This window comes from Cheilinus undulatus, linkage group 17 (genome assembly GCF_018320785.1).
Source record: "Cheilinus undulatus linkage group 17, ASM1832078v1, whole genome shotgun sequence".
NCBI classification, from domain to species: domain Eukaryota; kingdom Metazoa; phylum Chordata; class Actinopteri; order Labriformes; family Labridae; genus Cheilinus; species Cheilinus undulatus.
This window is the reverse complement of record NC_054881.1, coordinates 29,798,495-29,815,472: the sequence shown is the minus strand read 5'-3', so window position 1 is coordinate 29,815,472 and position 16,978 is coordinate 29,798,495. Positions and strand designations below refer to the sequence as shown.

Here is a 16,978-nt window from a genome sequence, read left to right as displayed (position 1 = left end):
ATCTTCTGTTGTCAGCATCACTTGGATAGAACACATGCACATGTTAAGGCCATTATGTAACCCCTCCATGTCAGTCTACAAACAATCAAAAGCCTGGTTATTGATTTATCCATCAATTTTGAAAAGCTGTTGTTTTTTAACACCAGCTGTGTCACTGTTTTTCTTCCAAAACCCTAACATGAATGGATATTGAACCTTCTAATATCCTTTTTGTATTTCTTAAATTGGTGCTTTGTCAGTGACAGTGACTGAGTTATAACAGATTCCTACTTGGATCCCTGCAGCTTTTACTTAAAAGCTTATGAACTGCTTCCAGGCAATAAAAACACCCTATATTTACAGCTACTGAGTCATACATTTCAACATTTATTAGATATATTTCTCTAGCCTTTATCCTGTTCTAACCATTAAGGGTGATTTCACATTTGGGATCCAGACCTGCATCCGAGCCCAAAGTCCAGAGCACTTGGACGTGGCAAATGGAGATATAAACTGAGATACCAGGGTTGTAAAGGGAATTATAAATGTCCCCTCAAAAACTGTTGTATCTGTGCAGCATGGGTCCATTTCATCCTCATCCTCTCAGTAGATTTACAAGTAGAAGAAGGACCATTGTTAGCATCTCAATAATAATAATGCATCCATAGATGGACTCCATTTTCAACACAGACCATAAACACATGTTGACCCTGGAGGACGCCTTGGTTTTGTCTTCTCCATTCTTCTTCTTGGCTAATTTTCAAACCTTCTTTGTGCATTCTGCCACCTGCTATATTGGACTGTATACATATGCTTGTCAACTTTGTCAAGGAATAACTTTACTAATGTGAAAGCAGGCCAGTGGGGGTGAGGGAGCAGTCATTCCCCAGCTTGGGAAAAAACACAATAACTGTATCAGAATCAGCATGAATAGTTTGTGTGCGGGGTGTGAGGAATCTGCAGAGATGTGTCCTGCCTGTTTTCTGGCCCTGGACCTGTATAAGTCCCGGATGGAGGGCAGGTCTGCCCCAGTGATTTTCTCTGCAGTCCTTATTGTCCATTGCAGTCTGTTCCTGTCCAGTTTGGAGGCAGACCCAAACCAGACAGTGATTGAGGTGCAGAGAACAGACTGAATGATGGTGGTGTAGAAGGTGATCAGCAGCTCCTGGGGCAGGTTGAACTTCCTGAGCTGCCGCAGGAAGAACAACCTCTGCTGGGCCTTTCTCCTGATGCAGTCTATATGGGGGGCCCACTTCAGGTCTCCGGAGATGGTGGTTCCCAGGAACCTGTAGTTTTCCACAGTGGACACAGTGTTTTTGAGGATGATGAGGGGGGGTGGTGTGGGGGGGTGTCTCCTAAAGTCCAATGTCATTTCCACAGTCTTGAGCGGGTTCAGCTCCAGGCAGTTCTGACTGCACCAGAGAACCAGCCGATCTACTTCCTGCCTGTATGCTGACTCGTCACCATCGCAGATGAGACCAATGACTGTGATGTCATGATCAAACTTCAGGAGTTTCAAAGATGGGTCCCCTGAGGTGCAGTCACTGGTGTAGAGGGAGAAGAGCAGTGGGGAGAGGACACATCCCTGGGGGGTGCTAGTGCTGGAGGTCCAGGTGCTGGATGTGATGCTGCCCAGCTTCACCTGCTGCCTCCTGTCAGTCAGGAAGCTGGTGATCCACTGACAGGTGGAAGCTGGGACAGGGAGCTGGGACAACTTGTGGTGGAGGAGCTCAGGGATGATGGTGTTGAACGCTAAGCTGAACTCCACAAGCAGGATCCTTGCATACGTCCCTGGTGAGTCGAGGTAATGTGGGATGTAGTGCTGTCCCATGTTTACTGCATTATCCACTGACCTGTTTGCTTGATGGGCAAACTGCAGGAGGGTCCAGCAGGGGGCCTGTAATGTCCTTCATATGGCTCAACACCAGTCTCTCAAAGGATTTCAGGACTGGAGACGTCAGGGCGACGGGCCTGTAGTCATTGAATCCAGTGATGGAGGGTTTCTTGGGAACCGGGATGATGGTGGAGCGTTTGTATAACTATATGAAATCATAACTATATGAAAACATACTAAATGGTTTCAGTATCCAAGGCCCCGGGTCCGGACTTTGTGCCAACACTGGAATAGATACTTATCAAAATCCAAAATAGCAATATTTCATGCCAATCTGCCAGGATTTCCATGCACAGCCAGCATAAGGGTTATCAGAGAATATCTGACAAAGAGAAAGTATCCGTTGCAGGCCAAAATGCCTTGTTGATGGCTGAAGTCAGAGGAGAATGACTAGACTGGTTTGAGCTAACAGAATAGCATTGTTAACTTAATAACAACTGGTCATGTATGCAGAAAGGCATCCCTGAATGTAAAAACATAAAAGCATGAAGATGATGGGCTATAGCAGGAGAAGACCCAACCAGGTGTCACTCCTGTCAGCTAAGTATACAAAACTTAGGCTACAATTTTCACATTCACCAAAACTAGACAGTAGATGAGTGGGACTTGTCAACATATGTCATTTGAATGGTTGGGTCAGAATCTGGCATAAATGTTATAAAAGCCTGCCATATCACCAACAACCATTGCATGTTCAAAGTCATTTTAATCACATTTTTCCCCCATTGTGACGCTCATTATAAACTGCAGCAGATCATCTGAACCAGGTCACATGCCTTAATGCATTAATTGCTGCCATATCATTGGCTGATAAGGTATTTGCACTGTAACTGGTCAAACTCCTTATGAAATGTTTTCATAAGGTCACCACAGAGATGGTAGGATTTAAAAAAACAAGATATTTGGTTTAAAAATGTTAATAGGTGGCAGGTTGGTTTACAGATTTCATCCATTTCTAGTGTTTCAGTTACATAATTTTGACTACTTTCATTATGAAAGTAGTGTGTAAATCTGCCTAGATTGGGCCATCCTCACAAACTGAGAAACCATGCAAGAAGGAGCCTAGTGAAAGAGGCCACCAAGACCCTGACTACTCTGAAGGAGTTACAAGCTTCAGCAGCTGAGATGAGAGACTGCATACAACACCTGCCAAAGCTTTATGGGAGAGTGGCAAAGAGAGCCACTGTTGAAGAAAACTCATATTAGATTTCAACTAAAGTTTGCCAAAAAGGTATGCAGGAGACTCTATGGTCAAGTGGAAGAGGGTTCTTTGGTCTGATGAGACCAAAATGGTGCTTTATGGCCATCAGACAAGATGCTGTGTTTGATGGACACCAAATGCACATCACCACAAACACACCATCCCCACTGTGAAGCACAGTGGTGGCAACACAATGGAGGTGCTTCTTGGCAGCTGACCCTGAGTAAAATGACTGGGCAAAATATAGGAAAATCCTGGAGAACAATCCTGTTCAATCTCCAAAAGAACTACGGCTTGGGCGAAGATTTATTTTCCAGCAACACAATCACCTGAAGCATACAATAAAGCTACACAGCAATGGTGTTAAAGACAACAAGGTGGCTGAGTCAAAGACCATATCTAAATCCAAAAGAGAATTTGTAGCTGGACTTGAAGAGGGCTGTTCACACTGAATCCCAGTTGTCCTGACAGAGCTTGAGCAGATTTGAAAAGAAGAATGGAGTAAATTTGCAGTACCCGGATGTGCAAGCTTGATTGAGACCTATCCATACAGACTCAGAGCTTTGACTGCAGCCAAAGGTGCATCTGCTAAATACTGACTTTATTAAGCTGACATTACTTTAAAGAAATCTCTCTTCACCTTGACCTTAAAAAAGTTGTTTTTGTTGTTTTTGGCCAAAAAGTCTAATTATTTTGACCATGGTTGTTGTATAAAATCAATTAAAGGGTAAAACATCCAAGAAAGTGAATACTTTTTAAAGGCATTGAACATGTAAAGCCAGTGAAGTTTATGTTTGCAAGAATTGGCATTTATGCACAATCTCCATTTCAAACTGCATGTAGGAATCACAATGTGCATATGTGCATACCATTCAAAAATGTAATATGAATAGACTACAGAATATACCTTGTTTTTAAAAGCATGCCTGGGATGCTTTTTTTCCCATTTGTTCTATTCATAGGTTCTCGGAGCTTAAAAGAAGTGCTGTTGGAATCAGTAAAGGCCTCAACACTTGTGACCTGAAACATTGTTCTGAATATGAATGTTGCTGGGCAACGAGCACAGTTCCATCCAGGGAAGAGTGTTCTGGTAAATACTACCTCTAAAACTACATTTGGTTCCAAGAGGACACAATTACTCATGACAGTGACCGGCTGGCTGTGAATTGTCAAAACAAAGAAACAGTATTTCATGTGAGAGCAGAGCACAAGAGGAATTTTTCCTGGGCAAGACCTCTAACTTCTTTATTCTTTCTTTCTTCTTCTACTTTTATTTTCTCTTATAAATGCTGAATTCTACCATCCGGGGAGACACTTAAACCAACAAGCGAAGGCAATTCAATGGTGAAGTAGAAAGGTGAGGGTAAGCTTGACAGTTATATTTCTTTGGGAGAGAAATCACCGCTGTAGGCTGTGGGCTGGCACTGTCTGTATCTCCATAACTTCACAGCGTATTAATTGTTTCAGCGCCGTCAGCAGAATGGCCTCTGCTCGTTGAACCAAATCCAGAAGTAAAGTCATCAGCCAAATTGCATGGGAACGAATACTGAGGCTGAGCCACAGTCTGAGATGGCATGGAGAATGTCTGTCTGGCTCCATTTTGAGAGGTGAACTGAAGGTAACCAGCACTAAATTCTCTGAAGGTTGCTGTCACTTCATGTTCTGTGGGCTGATGTTGTGGCAAACTGCTCATTAATCAGGACAGAATTACTGTCAAAAGAGGCGAAAGAGTTGCCAAAGGTGCAGCTGTTGCAAACATTAAGTTGACGGATATTTGAACCAAGCCTGATTTACTACACTGATAAAAATCCTTGAATACAATAAAGTATGAAATGGGCAAATGGGGAATTGACAGCAAAACCAGATGGTTCAAATGAGTGCAGGAAAGATTGTAATTCAAATGTTGCCACCTCTCTACCTACCTACCAGTTAACAGCAAGGCTTTAATGAATGTAAGCAAAAGTGGTATTCAGATCATTTACTGGCATAAAATTATATTATAAAAAGCATTCAAAAATGCACTTAAATGTAAGTCTTTGCATAAGTTGGAGACAGTAGAAATACTCAGCGTGAGTGCTGAAGCATGAAACATTGAATCATCACTTCAGTAAGTAGCATTTAAACTCTGTGGTTTAGCAGGCTAAAAGTTTAAACAGCTGTTTCAGACATGAATATTAAATCTGCTCCATAAAATGTTTTACTAAATAATTTCTTAATTCTAAAGGAGCTTTTTAAGGATTATAAGGATGTAAGCTTAAAGCCAGTTATCTTAATGGATGAAAGAAAGAAGCAACATATATTAGTAACCCGGTGCAGATGCAACCCACATTAAAAATTCAGCTCCCTATTCCCCCCTAAATACAGCAAAGCTTTCAAACGCAGCTGGGGTGATGCACAGGGAAGCTGCCGTCGATTAAGTACCATTGCATTTCCAACAGGGTTAGAGAGTTATGTTAAATATAATACTCTTTATGACTTCTGGTCCAGTCGTTTCTCATAACCTGTTTACTCAGACAGTAGGAATCATTCTCAGGGCACATCCAGGAAGCAACCCACTCGTATTCATTCCTTCAAATGCACCATTTCAGCACCATGGACAGCGTCCTGCAGCAGCTTGGATTGCTTCTCAGTGTGTGGGTAAAAACTGCATTTACAATGGAGCTCATCTCACTCACAGCTCTGTGCGTATGCGCAACAGCAGCTTGTGGAGACCCTTACAACATTAAGCTCTCTGTGGCCTCAAATATAAGCACAATAACACTAAGTCAGACCCAATCCTTTGACTCACCCTTGGGGTAAAAGTTTGCTTAACCTCAAATAACCTTAAAGATCGTCCAAAATGGCTCATGAAACGTCCTCACTCTGAATGTTTCAGACTAAAATGGTCATCAAAAGGTTGCTTTTGCACACTGTAGCAAATATATTTTTTTCAGGATATGTCATAATAATGAATAACCATTTTAGAAAAGCTCCATATGCTACATTAAAATGGAAGGCATTTAACAGAAGAAGCACAGTTCCCTTTAGATGGTAGGCTCGCTTGTAATGTTTGCTTTGGGTGCCACTTTGACAAGATTAATCTGTGTTTCTTCCGTGACAAGAGTGCTTTTAATCGGTTCATCCTAACATTCTACTCACGCTGCACCCTTTGGACAGGCTCATGGGGTCGCAGTCTCACCAGAAGAGGGCATTCCGATTCTGCCTGACAAAGTTGCCTTGACAAGCAGACGTGATTAACAACAGCGTCATGCTGCATTCCCAGCCGAGCAACAACGAGAACCAAAGGATCGTTTGGAGAAAAAGGTGCATATTTGGATATTTGACGACTGAGCGGGACTCGCTGACAGCGTTTCAGGAAGACTTGTGGATAACCGAGCGTTACTTTCCCGTGTGCGCCATGCGCGGATCACACTGAGCATCCTTGAGAGAAGAGACGCCGGGGTTTACTTGAGAGAGGAATTTTTTTAAGGCTGCGTGACTGCTTTGGAAAATTACGTCCCTTTCCGTTCGTTTTTTGTCACTACATCCACGCGTATTCGTGAAGTTTGGCGACAAGATTTTCGAGGGATCTCCATGAGCGTGCAGGACTGACATGAATTACTTGGACGTGGCTCCGTTATTGTCTGCGCTCACTGCAGTACTCTTTTTGGCTGTAACTTGAAAAAAGGAGAACGATTTCTTCGGAGGGAGGACATGGACAAGGAGCTCTAAAACAGGATTTTTACCCTTCAAATCTGGAGGTGCTGGAAGTAAATGACATTCACCCTGTTTCAGTTCTATGGTCATAGATGCAGAACTAAACCGGATTGCATATCCAGGTCCAGGTGCGCTTTGGAGTCGGCGGCTGCGCGGAGACACTGGGCTAGTGGATTAGGACGGTACCTGTGTGTGGAACGCGCGTCATGCGGACTCGGATGTCGCGCACTAGAAGCCATTAAAACCTGTAGGCTGGAGCTGACAGATAAGCGGATATGGGTAAGTTCTGATTATGTTACCATTTCTTTTCATTACGGGTTTCAAAAATATATTTCACTTGTCCACCCTTCTATTAAAACATCCCAAAAATGCCTTTTCTCTTCCGGGCAGAGCAGTGATTGAATGAGATGTTTGCATCAAAAATGGTCGTCTTTTCAAATTCACCGTAGCAGAATACAAGCAGGGTTTTAGTGTCTTTTGTTAAGTGGCTCGGGATGCTTGAGGAATGTGGCTGAAGCCTGTGCTGTTGCCTGTTAGACGCAGAGCTGCAACGTGCTTTTTTCTACATTTGCTGACAGAATGACTTATTAGGCGCTGGTGATACTTGTTTTGTGATTCGCGTCGGTTTAAAATGTTTGCTTCAGAGTAAAATTCATCCCTGGCTTGATTGGGGACTCATTCGCCCCCCCCCCCGACTACTTACACTGACTGACTCATTGGCATGGACTGAAATGCTAATCACGGTAGATGTTGGAAGCCAGTCAACTTTATAAAGCGTGGCCCTGCATAACCATTGATTTTTCTTAATCTGTACGCATGAAGCCCATTGTCCAGTTTCAGCTCAGTGCAAACGCCTCCCCAAACTCTTGCGGGTTGAAAGGCATCAGTCGTGCAGGTTTTGCTTAGTGGTCTGGTTCTCATTCAAGTCTTTTTTCTGCACCTGCTATCAAGAGGGACTCTCCGAATCGAGCATAAAACGTGTGCACCAATCCATCAATACCCTCTGGATCTGCGTGTGTGCGTTCGTGCGTGGTTATGTGCACGTGCGTAGTCGATCCTCCTCACCTTCACTGTTGCATGACAACGTTTCCGTGTCTGGGTGCGTGCATATGTTTTCATCTGCACCCCAGAATTGATGATTAACCACTTTTCCTCGTTGTGTTCCCCTTAAAACTAGGGCTGGGCAGCATTTCTAGTTTTAACGGGGAAACTCAGTCTCATTATATCTTTATAATTTGTGTTAAATTAACGTGTGCTTCGTCTGGAATCATCTGCTCAGTGGTGAGTGCAATGTTAATATTTTGGAGAAACAGAAATTCTCAGGCCTAAAGCTCATTAACAATGCAGTAAGAACTGCTAACTGTGCTAACTAACCTCATGATAATTTATCTGACATATTTGGTCTAAATGGGGAATTATCATTGAATTATTTTCATCTTTAAAGAAGCAGTTACATTGTAAAAAAAGAAAAATCAAATGAAATTGGTAATCATTTGATACCAACAACAAAATAGAAGTCCTACATGATCAATATTTGGGTGATTCATTGTTTTCAGTAATCAAATATTGCAGGCCAACTCCTGCTCACTGTTGAAGTCGGCCTCGTTGTTGGTGATGAGTGGGGGCTTCCCTTTATCCTTGTCAGTTCCACCCTCTTTTCAAAACTTTTAAAACGCTGCCAATATCTTTGTGCAGCTAAGACAGCGCTCCATCTCTGCACAATTCATGAAGTTTCTTTGCTTTTTGATGCCACTTATTGTTGAAATAATTTAGATTTTAGCATTTGAATACACACAATAATAAAGCATGGCTTAATTTTGCATTAGTATTGTTTAAACTAGAATAAAATACTGAGCATTATTGCTCTGTGTTTGCTTAATGCCAACTTAAAAGCAAAGTTATCTCAAGCCACTTTACAAAGAGGGTAGGTCTAGACCGTATTCTCTGTTGTGGCCTATTATAATAAACTGGTGTTAATCATTAATATTATAATTAAGGCTGTCTCTGCTATAATAAAGACCAGTGTTAATCACCATGAGCACAGCACTAGCTGTATTTGTCCCTGTTACAGTGGTGACTTAAACCTTCCCTAACATTAGGGCAGGACTGTTGAGCAGACCAGCCTCATGTTGACGGCTCTCTGCTGAAGCTGCATCAGGGTTGAAGGGGACTAGAAAAGGGGGGTAGGAGAGGGACAAGAGAAACAACAATTTGGGGAATCGCAGGAGTCCAGTTCCCTTCCCAAGATGTCAGCAAGGTGTTGCCACCACATAGGGAACTGTGACCATGTCAGAGGAAATGATGTCACAGAAAAGACCTCTAATTATTACAGCTGTTAGGTGTCATGGTTAGTATCTCGAACTAAAATAAGATACATTATGACATTTTTTTCTGAGGAGGAATGTGGTAACATGTTAAATAGTATGACCCAAGAAAAAAGAGGGGTCATTTCAGCACATTACAGCTTTACGAAAATGCATATGAATTCACATTTGAGGCACTTAGATCAATTGATCAATCTATCTATTTGTGTATATTTTCAACAAGGAACTTGTTTTTGTGATTACTTTTGAATATACCTTAGGAAGGTAAAATATGAATATTTGTCATTTTTCCGTGCTTACACCGCTTGGCATTTTCAGCTTCTTGTAGTCTTTTTGTACAAAATGTGAAAATTTTGTTTTGAAGAGGGCTGGATGATTTGGGGAAATAATCTCATTGTGATTTTGTGATTAAAAAGCAGTATATCATTCTGTTTTATAACAAACATAATTTATGCTGGATTAAACTAAGGCTAAACATTTCTGAATAAATGTTTTGGGATTATTGTGATTCATTGCAAATTGAACTATGAACTGTTATATTAAAGGGAATGATGATTTTGTCCGTCTTATTTTTGATAAGACAAAAAAAAAAACAAAAACAAAAGTAGGATTTTTTGCAAACTATTCTAGAAAAAATTTAAACTTGAAAGCTTGCATGATGTGTAGAGCTAAATATCTCTGTCTCAAAAAATAGTAAAAAAAATATTGCATCTTCTGCAACTTGAAAATTGCAGCAGGACATACTGCGATTTAATCTAGATTTCAATATATTTCCCAGCCCTAGTTTTCAATCACGTGAACCTAACTAAAATACAAAATTCACATATAAACAAACCAAATGCTTATTTTAATACATGTTTTGGGGACTTTTCTATTTTTCTCATCCTGCCAACCCTTATTTGTCACTGACCTGTTGGCCTCTAGGTATAATATTTTTCAAAAAGAGGATTTAGGTGTCTAGGACTTTTGTTTTTGTCACTGTGAAAGGGCACCAATATGTTTTTTTTTTTTTTTTTTTTTTTTTTTTAGAATGAAATCAAAATTTGTAATTCTGGTGCCATGACAACCATTTTTTTACAAACTGTTGAAGAGGATTTTTGGTCCATGTTGTCCAGCCCTAGTTACTCACACTCTTCCTACTCTGCTACACCCCCACCCTGCTCTGCCCTCTCTTGGTATTTAACACTGAACTGTTTTCTCCAAAGCAATCGGCGTTTAGTCTCATTCTCTGTCTTTCCCATTCTGTACGTCTAATATTATTGTGTTAGGTAGCCTAATCTTCTCAACCATTCTTAACAGGTGTACAGATGGCCAAGTTCACTGGTGGTGCTGTGCCATTAATTGTGAGGCCGGATGATATATCGACCCACAGTGGGTTACTGCACCACATCAATATAAGCTACAACGGCACACAAAGCCATACAGTACAGGCTGCAGGAGCTCAGACACAATTTATGTGTACTGCAAAGCCACCATGTATGGTTAATCAAAGAAGTCTGCTTTATGGGCCTGCTTCCTAATTTAATTTCAGAGCATGGCAGAAAAGCCTGCATACTTTAGGTGCAGCTTTTTTGTGAGGGAGAGTCACACACACATCCAGGTGCATGTGATGCACGTCTGTGTCCAGGTGCACCAATCAGCCAAAAAATTGCAACTTTCCTCAACCATATAGCTTCATGCTGTTGCTCACAATTATTTGATGATTACATGGCGCTGTAGTCTCAGTTATCCACCAGTGTAGCTCACTGTGATGCTCTTCATTAGCAGCATGCAATACACTTATGTTTCATGGACCATATCATTAGAGATCTGCTTTGCAGGATGATAACAGTAGGATAGGGGTGGTAAAAAAAAGCCACAGCCAGTGATGCAGTTGCAAATGTGTAAAAAAAGAAAAAAAAAAGAACTAATGGAATTCACACACACACTTTTGTGGTCAGAATAGTCATGTGGCTACATGATAAAGGAAATGCAATATTTGAAAAAAAAAAAAAAAAGAAACCAGTGCAAAACGAGCCATATTAACTCACTTACAAGCCCACACCAGCTCTATATAGGTAACAGGTGACCTTTTGCTGGACCTATAGTGTCTGAAAAGCACACTGTTGAAATGTCAGGGAAGGCAGATGATTATGGTGAATAAAGAGGTTTTCTGAGGGCAATATCGAAGCTTTGGTTATTTATATATGCCTGTGTATTAATAAGTTTTGCAGCATCCATTTCCCACAGCATTATCCTGTTCAGGTTTCTGAAGGATGGTTTCATCATGCAGAGCTCACAGTGGACTAGTTTGCAGGTTTTGCACAGAGGAAATAATAATAATAAAAAGAAAGACAGTTCAGCCCTTGTCAATTCTTAAACTTCGCAATCTAACAAAGATTTATTCTTTGTGAAAATTCTGAAGGTTTTCATAGTGATTCCACCAGGAATTGGAATAAAGAATTTCCAGAACACATAGAGCCTCATTGTATTTCAGCCTGGTTAGTAGCGACAATGGCCGTCAGAATGGCTGAATTGCAAAATTTGTAATGCTGCTGTGCAAGACAATAAAGCCTCTTTAACACTGAGAACTAAAAAACATCAAGCTTTTGTGATTTAAGATAAACAGACCCCCCAAAAAATCTGATCTTAACTCTAACTGCAATCCTGAATTAAAGTGCAAGTTATCAAAGATGCATTTAAATGGTTGGGATTGGCCAATTTATCTTTACTTCCTGGAAAGGTCTAGACAGGAGCTCTCTCAAACTTACAATTGGATTTCCTTTTACTGCACAAAGTCCTGGCATTTTTTGCCAGGGTTGCCAACAAACAACACATTCAATCTTGCAATGAAGCCATTTTGCAATGAAGCAACTTTGCAATGAAGCCACTTTGGCTCAGCTTCCACAGCATTATTGGTTGATGTGGTAAACAAAACACAGCTCAACATTTACAGTCACATTTTATAAAGCCAGAATCCGATGGGATAAAATACTCTTGCAATTGACAAATAATGACAGGCAGCAGAAATTCCGCCCACTGGTTACTCTCCCCTTATTTTCTTATTTACCCTGCCTTCTACCAACAGAATTGCATACTGAACAATTTCAGCTTCACAACTTCATAAGTTGTATGAATACGTTGTGATCTCACAGGAGCAATGATGAAATGTACTGTAATGAACTCAGGGCCAGAGACTTAATTCCCTGCATAACGGTGAAGGTTGAATGCTTGAACCGTTATTCACTAACACTCCACCTGCGGGGGACCCTTTCTACCAAGGGAAATCAGGAATTAGTTGGGGGTGCAACAAAACAGTCAATATATGTATATATGTATGTGTCTTTGTGTGCACATAGCCTCTTGTTCTACCTAATCAGTGCTGCAAATACAAGACGGCCACATCAGGACACAATGTTTTCCAACCACTGTTGAAATGGGTCTAAGTTGGCAGGCCTTGCTATCATCTCAAAGATAATTGGAGACTAATAGGATGGCTGAGGCTGGTCTGGGGACGTCCTTCCCTGTGAGTTCGGCTGCTGTCCAGCCTCTATGTGCAGTCAAGGCTGTGGCTGCTAGCAGTTTTGTCAATGACAGGCAGCAAATAGCAATGAGCCACTTGTGTGCACTCAAAGTGCACCAGTTAGCGAGTCCATTTGCCAAGTTATTAAGCTACATTTGGTTTTATTTTAGGTCAGCAGTAAAGTGCACTTACTCTCTCTATGTGTTAGGGTTGAGAGGCAGAAATAGTGATCTTCCCTGCTGAGGACAGCAAGGCTGTCTGCTATGTAACTAAACATTACTTACATTCCTTTACACAAACTTTAGCCATGTTTTACCCATCCATATTAAATTTAGAAACAAAAGTGCAGCATGACAACAAAAAATGAGTGCATGTGTCTTTATATTACCATACCCAGCATGAAAAAGAAGGGAAAAAGTGCTCATCCTTAAAGTTAGAGCTCCAGGAAAACAAGAAAGTGAGACCTTTGAGAGCTAAAAGGAAAATCATGAAAGGAAGTGAAGAGGCTAAGAGATGGTTTTGACCAGATGCATAAAAATAGACTTCTCATTATAAAACATCCCAATGGCTGCAGGGTTCAAGGACATGCATAACTAGTGTATTTTCAATTGGATGAAGGAGAAAACGAAGGCATTGTTCATTTAAGTAGATACAGTGTAAGAATAGTAATAGTGAGGGGTACATCAGGTAAGGAGAAATAGCGACGCAAACCTCATGAGTGACACCTCAGAGGGTGACTTGTGCTCCTTTGTGAATAAGATTAGAGGAGAAGTGAGGAAGGAGATGGCTTACAGAGGCATTAGCGCACCGAGTGCTCATTAAACCACATACAGTGTCAGGAAGGGGAGAGAGGTGTCTTGTGAGGCAAGCTCAATCTGAAAGAGATGGTGGAGTCACTTCTAATAAAGCAAGCCTATTATGTACGTGAAAAATTAAAGCAATGGGGGGTTGTGCCTAGATCCTCTTGGGATTTCTACCAGTCAAAGATGACATTAAGAAAACATGTTGATGTTGAACAACCCACTCACCTGTCTGTGTGTCAAAAAGTTTGGTCTATTAGACTAACTCAAACAAACAGGGAACATTCCACATGGGCTTTGTTTCCGTATCAGTATTCATCCGTCATCTCTGCCTTATTTGTATGACTTTGAGGCACATTGTTGTTAGCAATTTTGCAGTACACAGGAAAACAACACTTTGTGATTCCCAGCATTTTCTCTTCAACATGTTACATAAAAAAAAAAAAAAAAAAAAAAATCACAATCATTGGATCGTAGATGAAGAAACATGATTGATGATTCACTATGGAAATCAATAGCTAGAACATGTTATCTGTGTTGTATGGTTCCCCTCATCTGTAAAGAATGATGAAAGACTCCTGTTAAAACAAACAGCTAGTATATTCCTCTAATTCACACTCATAGACACACACAACATATCCATATGGGCTAAGCAGATGCTTGGCAAAGAGTGGAATGGCTATGTTAGATAGCATATGTCATATGATGCCTTTCAGACATTCTATGTCAGGGAATTATTTCTGACAAATTCTGTAGTGTTTTAGAAAATACTAGAAAAGTGAAATATTTCCTCAGCCTCATGGCAAAAATCCCTGAGATCCCATGTTTTATCTGAATTTTATCATCAGAACTGTGTAACATGAAATTGATTCAAGTGAACTGGTGGATTCAGCATGGCGCCTGCCAAGACATCATACATTTTGCACGCTAATTAAAGTATGGACTACTTAAATCCTGACATATTCATCGTATCTCCTCCTGATAATGGCAATAAAGCCCATTCTTAATTATATTGCCTTGAGAAACACACATAAGTAGTGAATCCCCCATACCACCTCCTCAAGGGGAAATCAATGTATCTTAATGACAGATCATTAGTGGCTCTGTAAAGGGGAACGATTTTAATGGAAACAACTCTGTCTCACCTCAGAACAAGGAGTGATATAGGAAGCTGCCGACCACTTTTCCTTTCTTCAGTTAGAAAATGGACAACTTACAGCCAAATCATAAGACATGTATATCAGACAGTACATAAGCAGCATTTCACCACAGACATGACCTGCCAGTTTTTCATGTGAGTGAGTAATCTCTGCTGAAATTATGTAATACTATAGGGTTTATGGTGTTCTTTTTTAAGTGTGAACATGTGGAAAGCAAAAGCAATGATTTATGCTAAACCAGTCCTGCTTGGATTTAGTAAAATATGAAATGGCTGAAGTCTAAATTGAAATGCCTCTGGGATCGTATACACAACCATCAGCTCTTGAATGTTAATTTGCTCTGTACAGACTGCCTTTTTATGACTTATCAGCCTCTACTATTGGTGCAATGAAGGCTTATGGGATGACTGAATACAAATACAGATAGAGATATGATTGAGCATATTGAAAGTTGTTTTTTCAGCTTGTATTGTCAGTGTGAATTCATTGTAAACAGGCAGCATAAATTACATCAATCTAAACAACTGAGAGCATGTAATTCTGAATAATGAGTTTGAACAACACTTTACATCTCAGTGCATTAAACGACAACTACAACTACAAAAATGTTCACTTTACCCCATTTAGTTTTATCTTTATCAGTGCTGGTATGTAAAATAAAGACAAATTACAGAGGAAAGGTGAGACAATATGTGTTCATTTTTACAATGTACATATAGTGGGGCTGTGTGTCAACTGTTTCGCCAAAAGCACTGGTGCTACAGCGGTCTATAGTCTTGCAGCACAGAAGAAAAAACGTGTAGCACAATGTATGAAATGTAGTTTAGATCTCTAAAACCAACTAATGACCTACCATAATGCTTTGACCTACCAAAATGCTTAGTAAGTGAATATGAATTTAGCACAAAATGTACGGAAGTTTGTGTTTGGTTGATTATTTCTTTGTTGTAACAGTGCTTCTTGGCAATAAATCTTATCCTGTTGGGAAGCCTGTTTATTTCCCTTTTAAACGGTGTCACATTTGTAATTTGTAAAGGAACATGCACTTGTGGGATAAGCAGCAGAGTTGAGTATGTGGGATGCGCCCTTGAAAAATGTGCCAAATCTTCTCTGCCAATGCCAGACAGCTTATTCTGCCATTAACTCTTGTTTGGTGGATTGCATGATTGAAGTCTGAAGAAACAAGACATACTGGCAATTTAACAATTTATCCATTTAACAAACAGGAATGTGTGAAAGAACCATACACAGCCATAACAGCCTGTCACCTCCTCCTCATGCTGGTCACCAGCCTGGTCACACACTGCTTTGGGATGGTATCCCATTCTTCAACCAGCATTTGCAACAAGTCAGCCAGTGTGGTTGTGTTGGTCACTATGGTAAGTGCAGCACGCCCAAGCTGATCCCAATAGTGTTTAGTGGGGTCGAGGTCAGGACAGCTGGCAGGTCATTCCATCCTCTCCATTGCTGCTGGTTGTAGAATCTCACCTCGGTGTGTCTCTGTATTGAAATTGCCTTGAATTATGATGAGCCTTGTTTTTTTTTTTTCCAGTGAGGGAGACGCTGCATCACACCATCACACTGCCTCCACCAAAAGATGTTACTGAATCGGTACAGCAATCAGCATAGTGTCCTCTGCGTCATCTCCACACTGCCATAGGCAGTATCTGGACTCATACCTGAGGTTACCAGAGGTTTAAAACAAGCGTCAGTAACAACTGTAAACCGTTTGGCATTGAAATAGAAGATTTGGCAACTTTTCTACTGGTGCACCCCACCAACTCAGCTCTGCTGCTCATCCCACAAATGCATGCTCCTTGCAAATGTGGCACCATTTAAAAGTGAAATATACAGACTTTTCAGCAGTCCAAGATTTATTGCCAAGAAGCATTGTTACAACAAAGAAATAATCAACCAAACACAAATTCCCTTATTTTTTGTGCTAAGTTTACTCCAAAAAAACAGCCTAAATCACTGCTTCCCTTCATTGGCTGACCAAGTTAACTGCCAATCATTGATAATTGTTCAGGATTTTGTGGTTGCCTGTTAAATTCCAGACAAGCCCTCTTGGCTCTGCCCCTAGTCAGGATGAGAATGACATTCTGTGAAGCAGAGAAGGGAGACGCTGACGGCCCATCTTTACATTCAGACTCAAAACAAGCAAACTGCAACAAGCTGACAAACTTCATAGTAGTGTAAGTGCTTAAAGATGAATTAACCTAGAGACAGAGCACATAGCAGAATTCAGGTCTGAAAACCATTTATATATTTGTATCATTTGATAGTGGTTTCTGCTAAAAATAATTTGTAAATATTGGCATGCCAGTTATTTGTTAATATCAACTATCCTGCAGCCCTAGCCAATTCTATGACGTACCATAAAGCACAAACTTAATGTTCTAACGTGGGTCAAATTAGATTT

General features: G+C 40.7%; 1 protein-coding gene across 1 annotated transcript in view; it reads left to right on the top strand.

The window, feature by feature from the left end:
• Positions 1 to 6,618: 6,618 nt before the first annotated feature.
• Positions 6,619 to 16,978, top strand: part of LOC121525323 (leucine-rich repeat transmembrane neuronal protein 4) — a 176,632-nt gene continuing 166,272 nt past the window's right edge. The window contains exon 1 of the mRNA XM_041811234.1: positions 6,619 to 7,049. Coding sequence (XP_041667168.1) covers positions 7,046 to 7,049 — 4 coding nt within the window. The 5' untranslated portion in view covers positions 6,619 to 7,045. The remainder of the gene's footprint in view (positions 7,050 to 16,978) is intronic.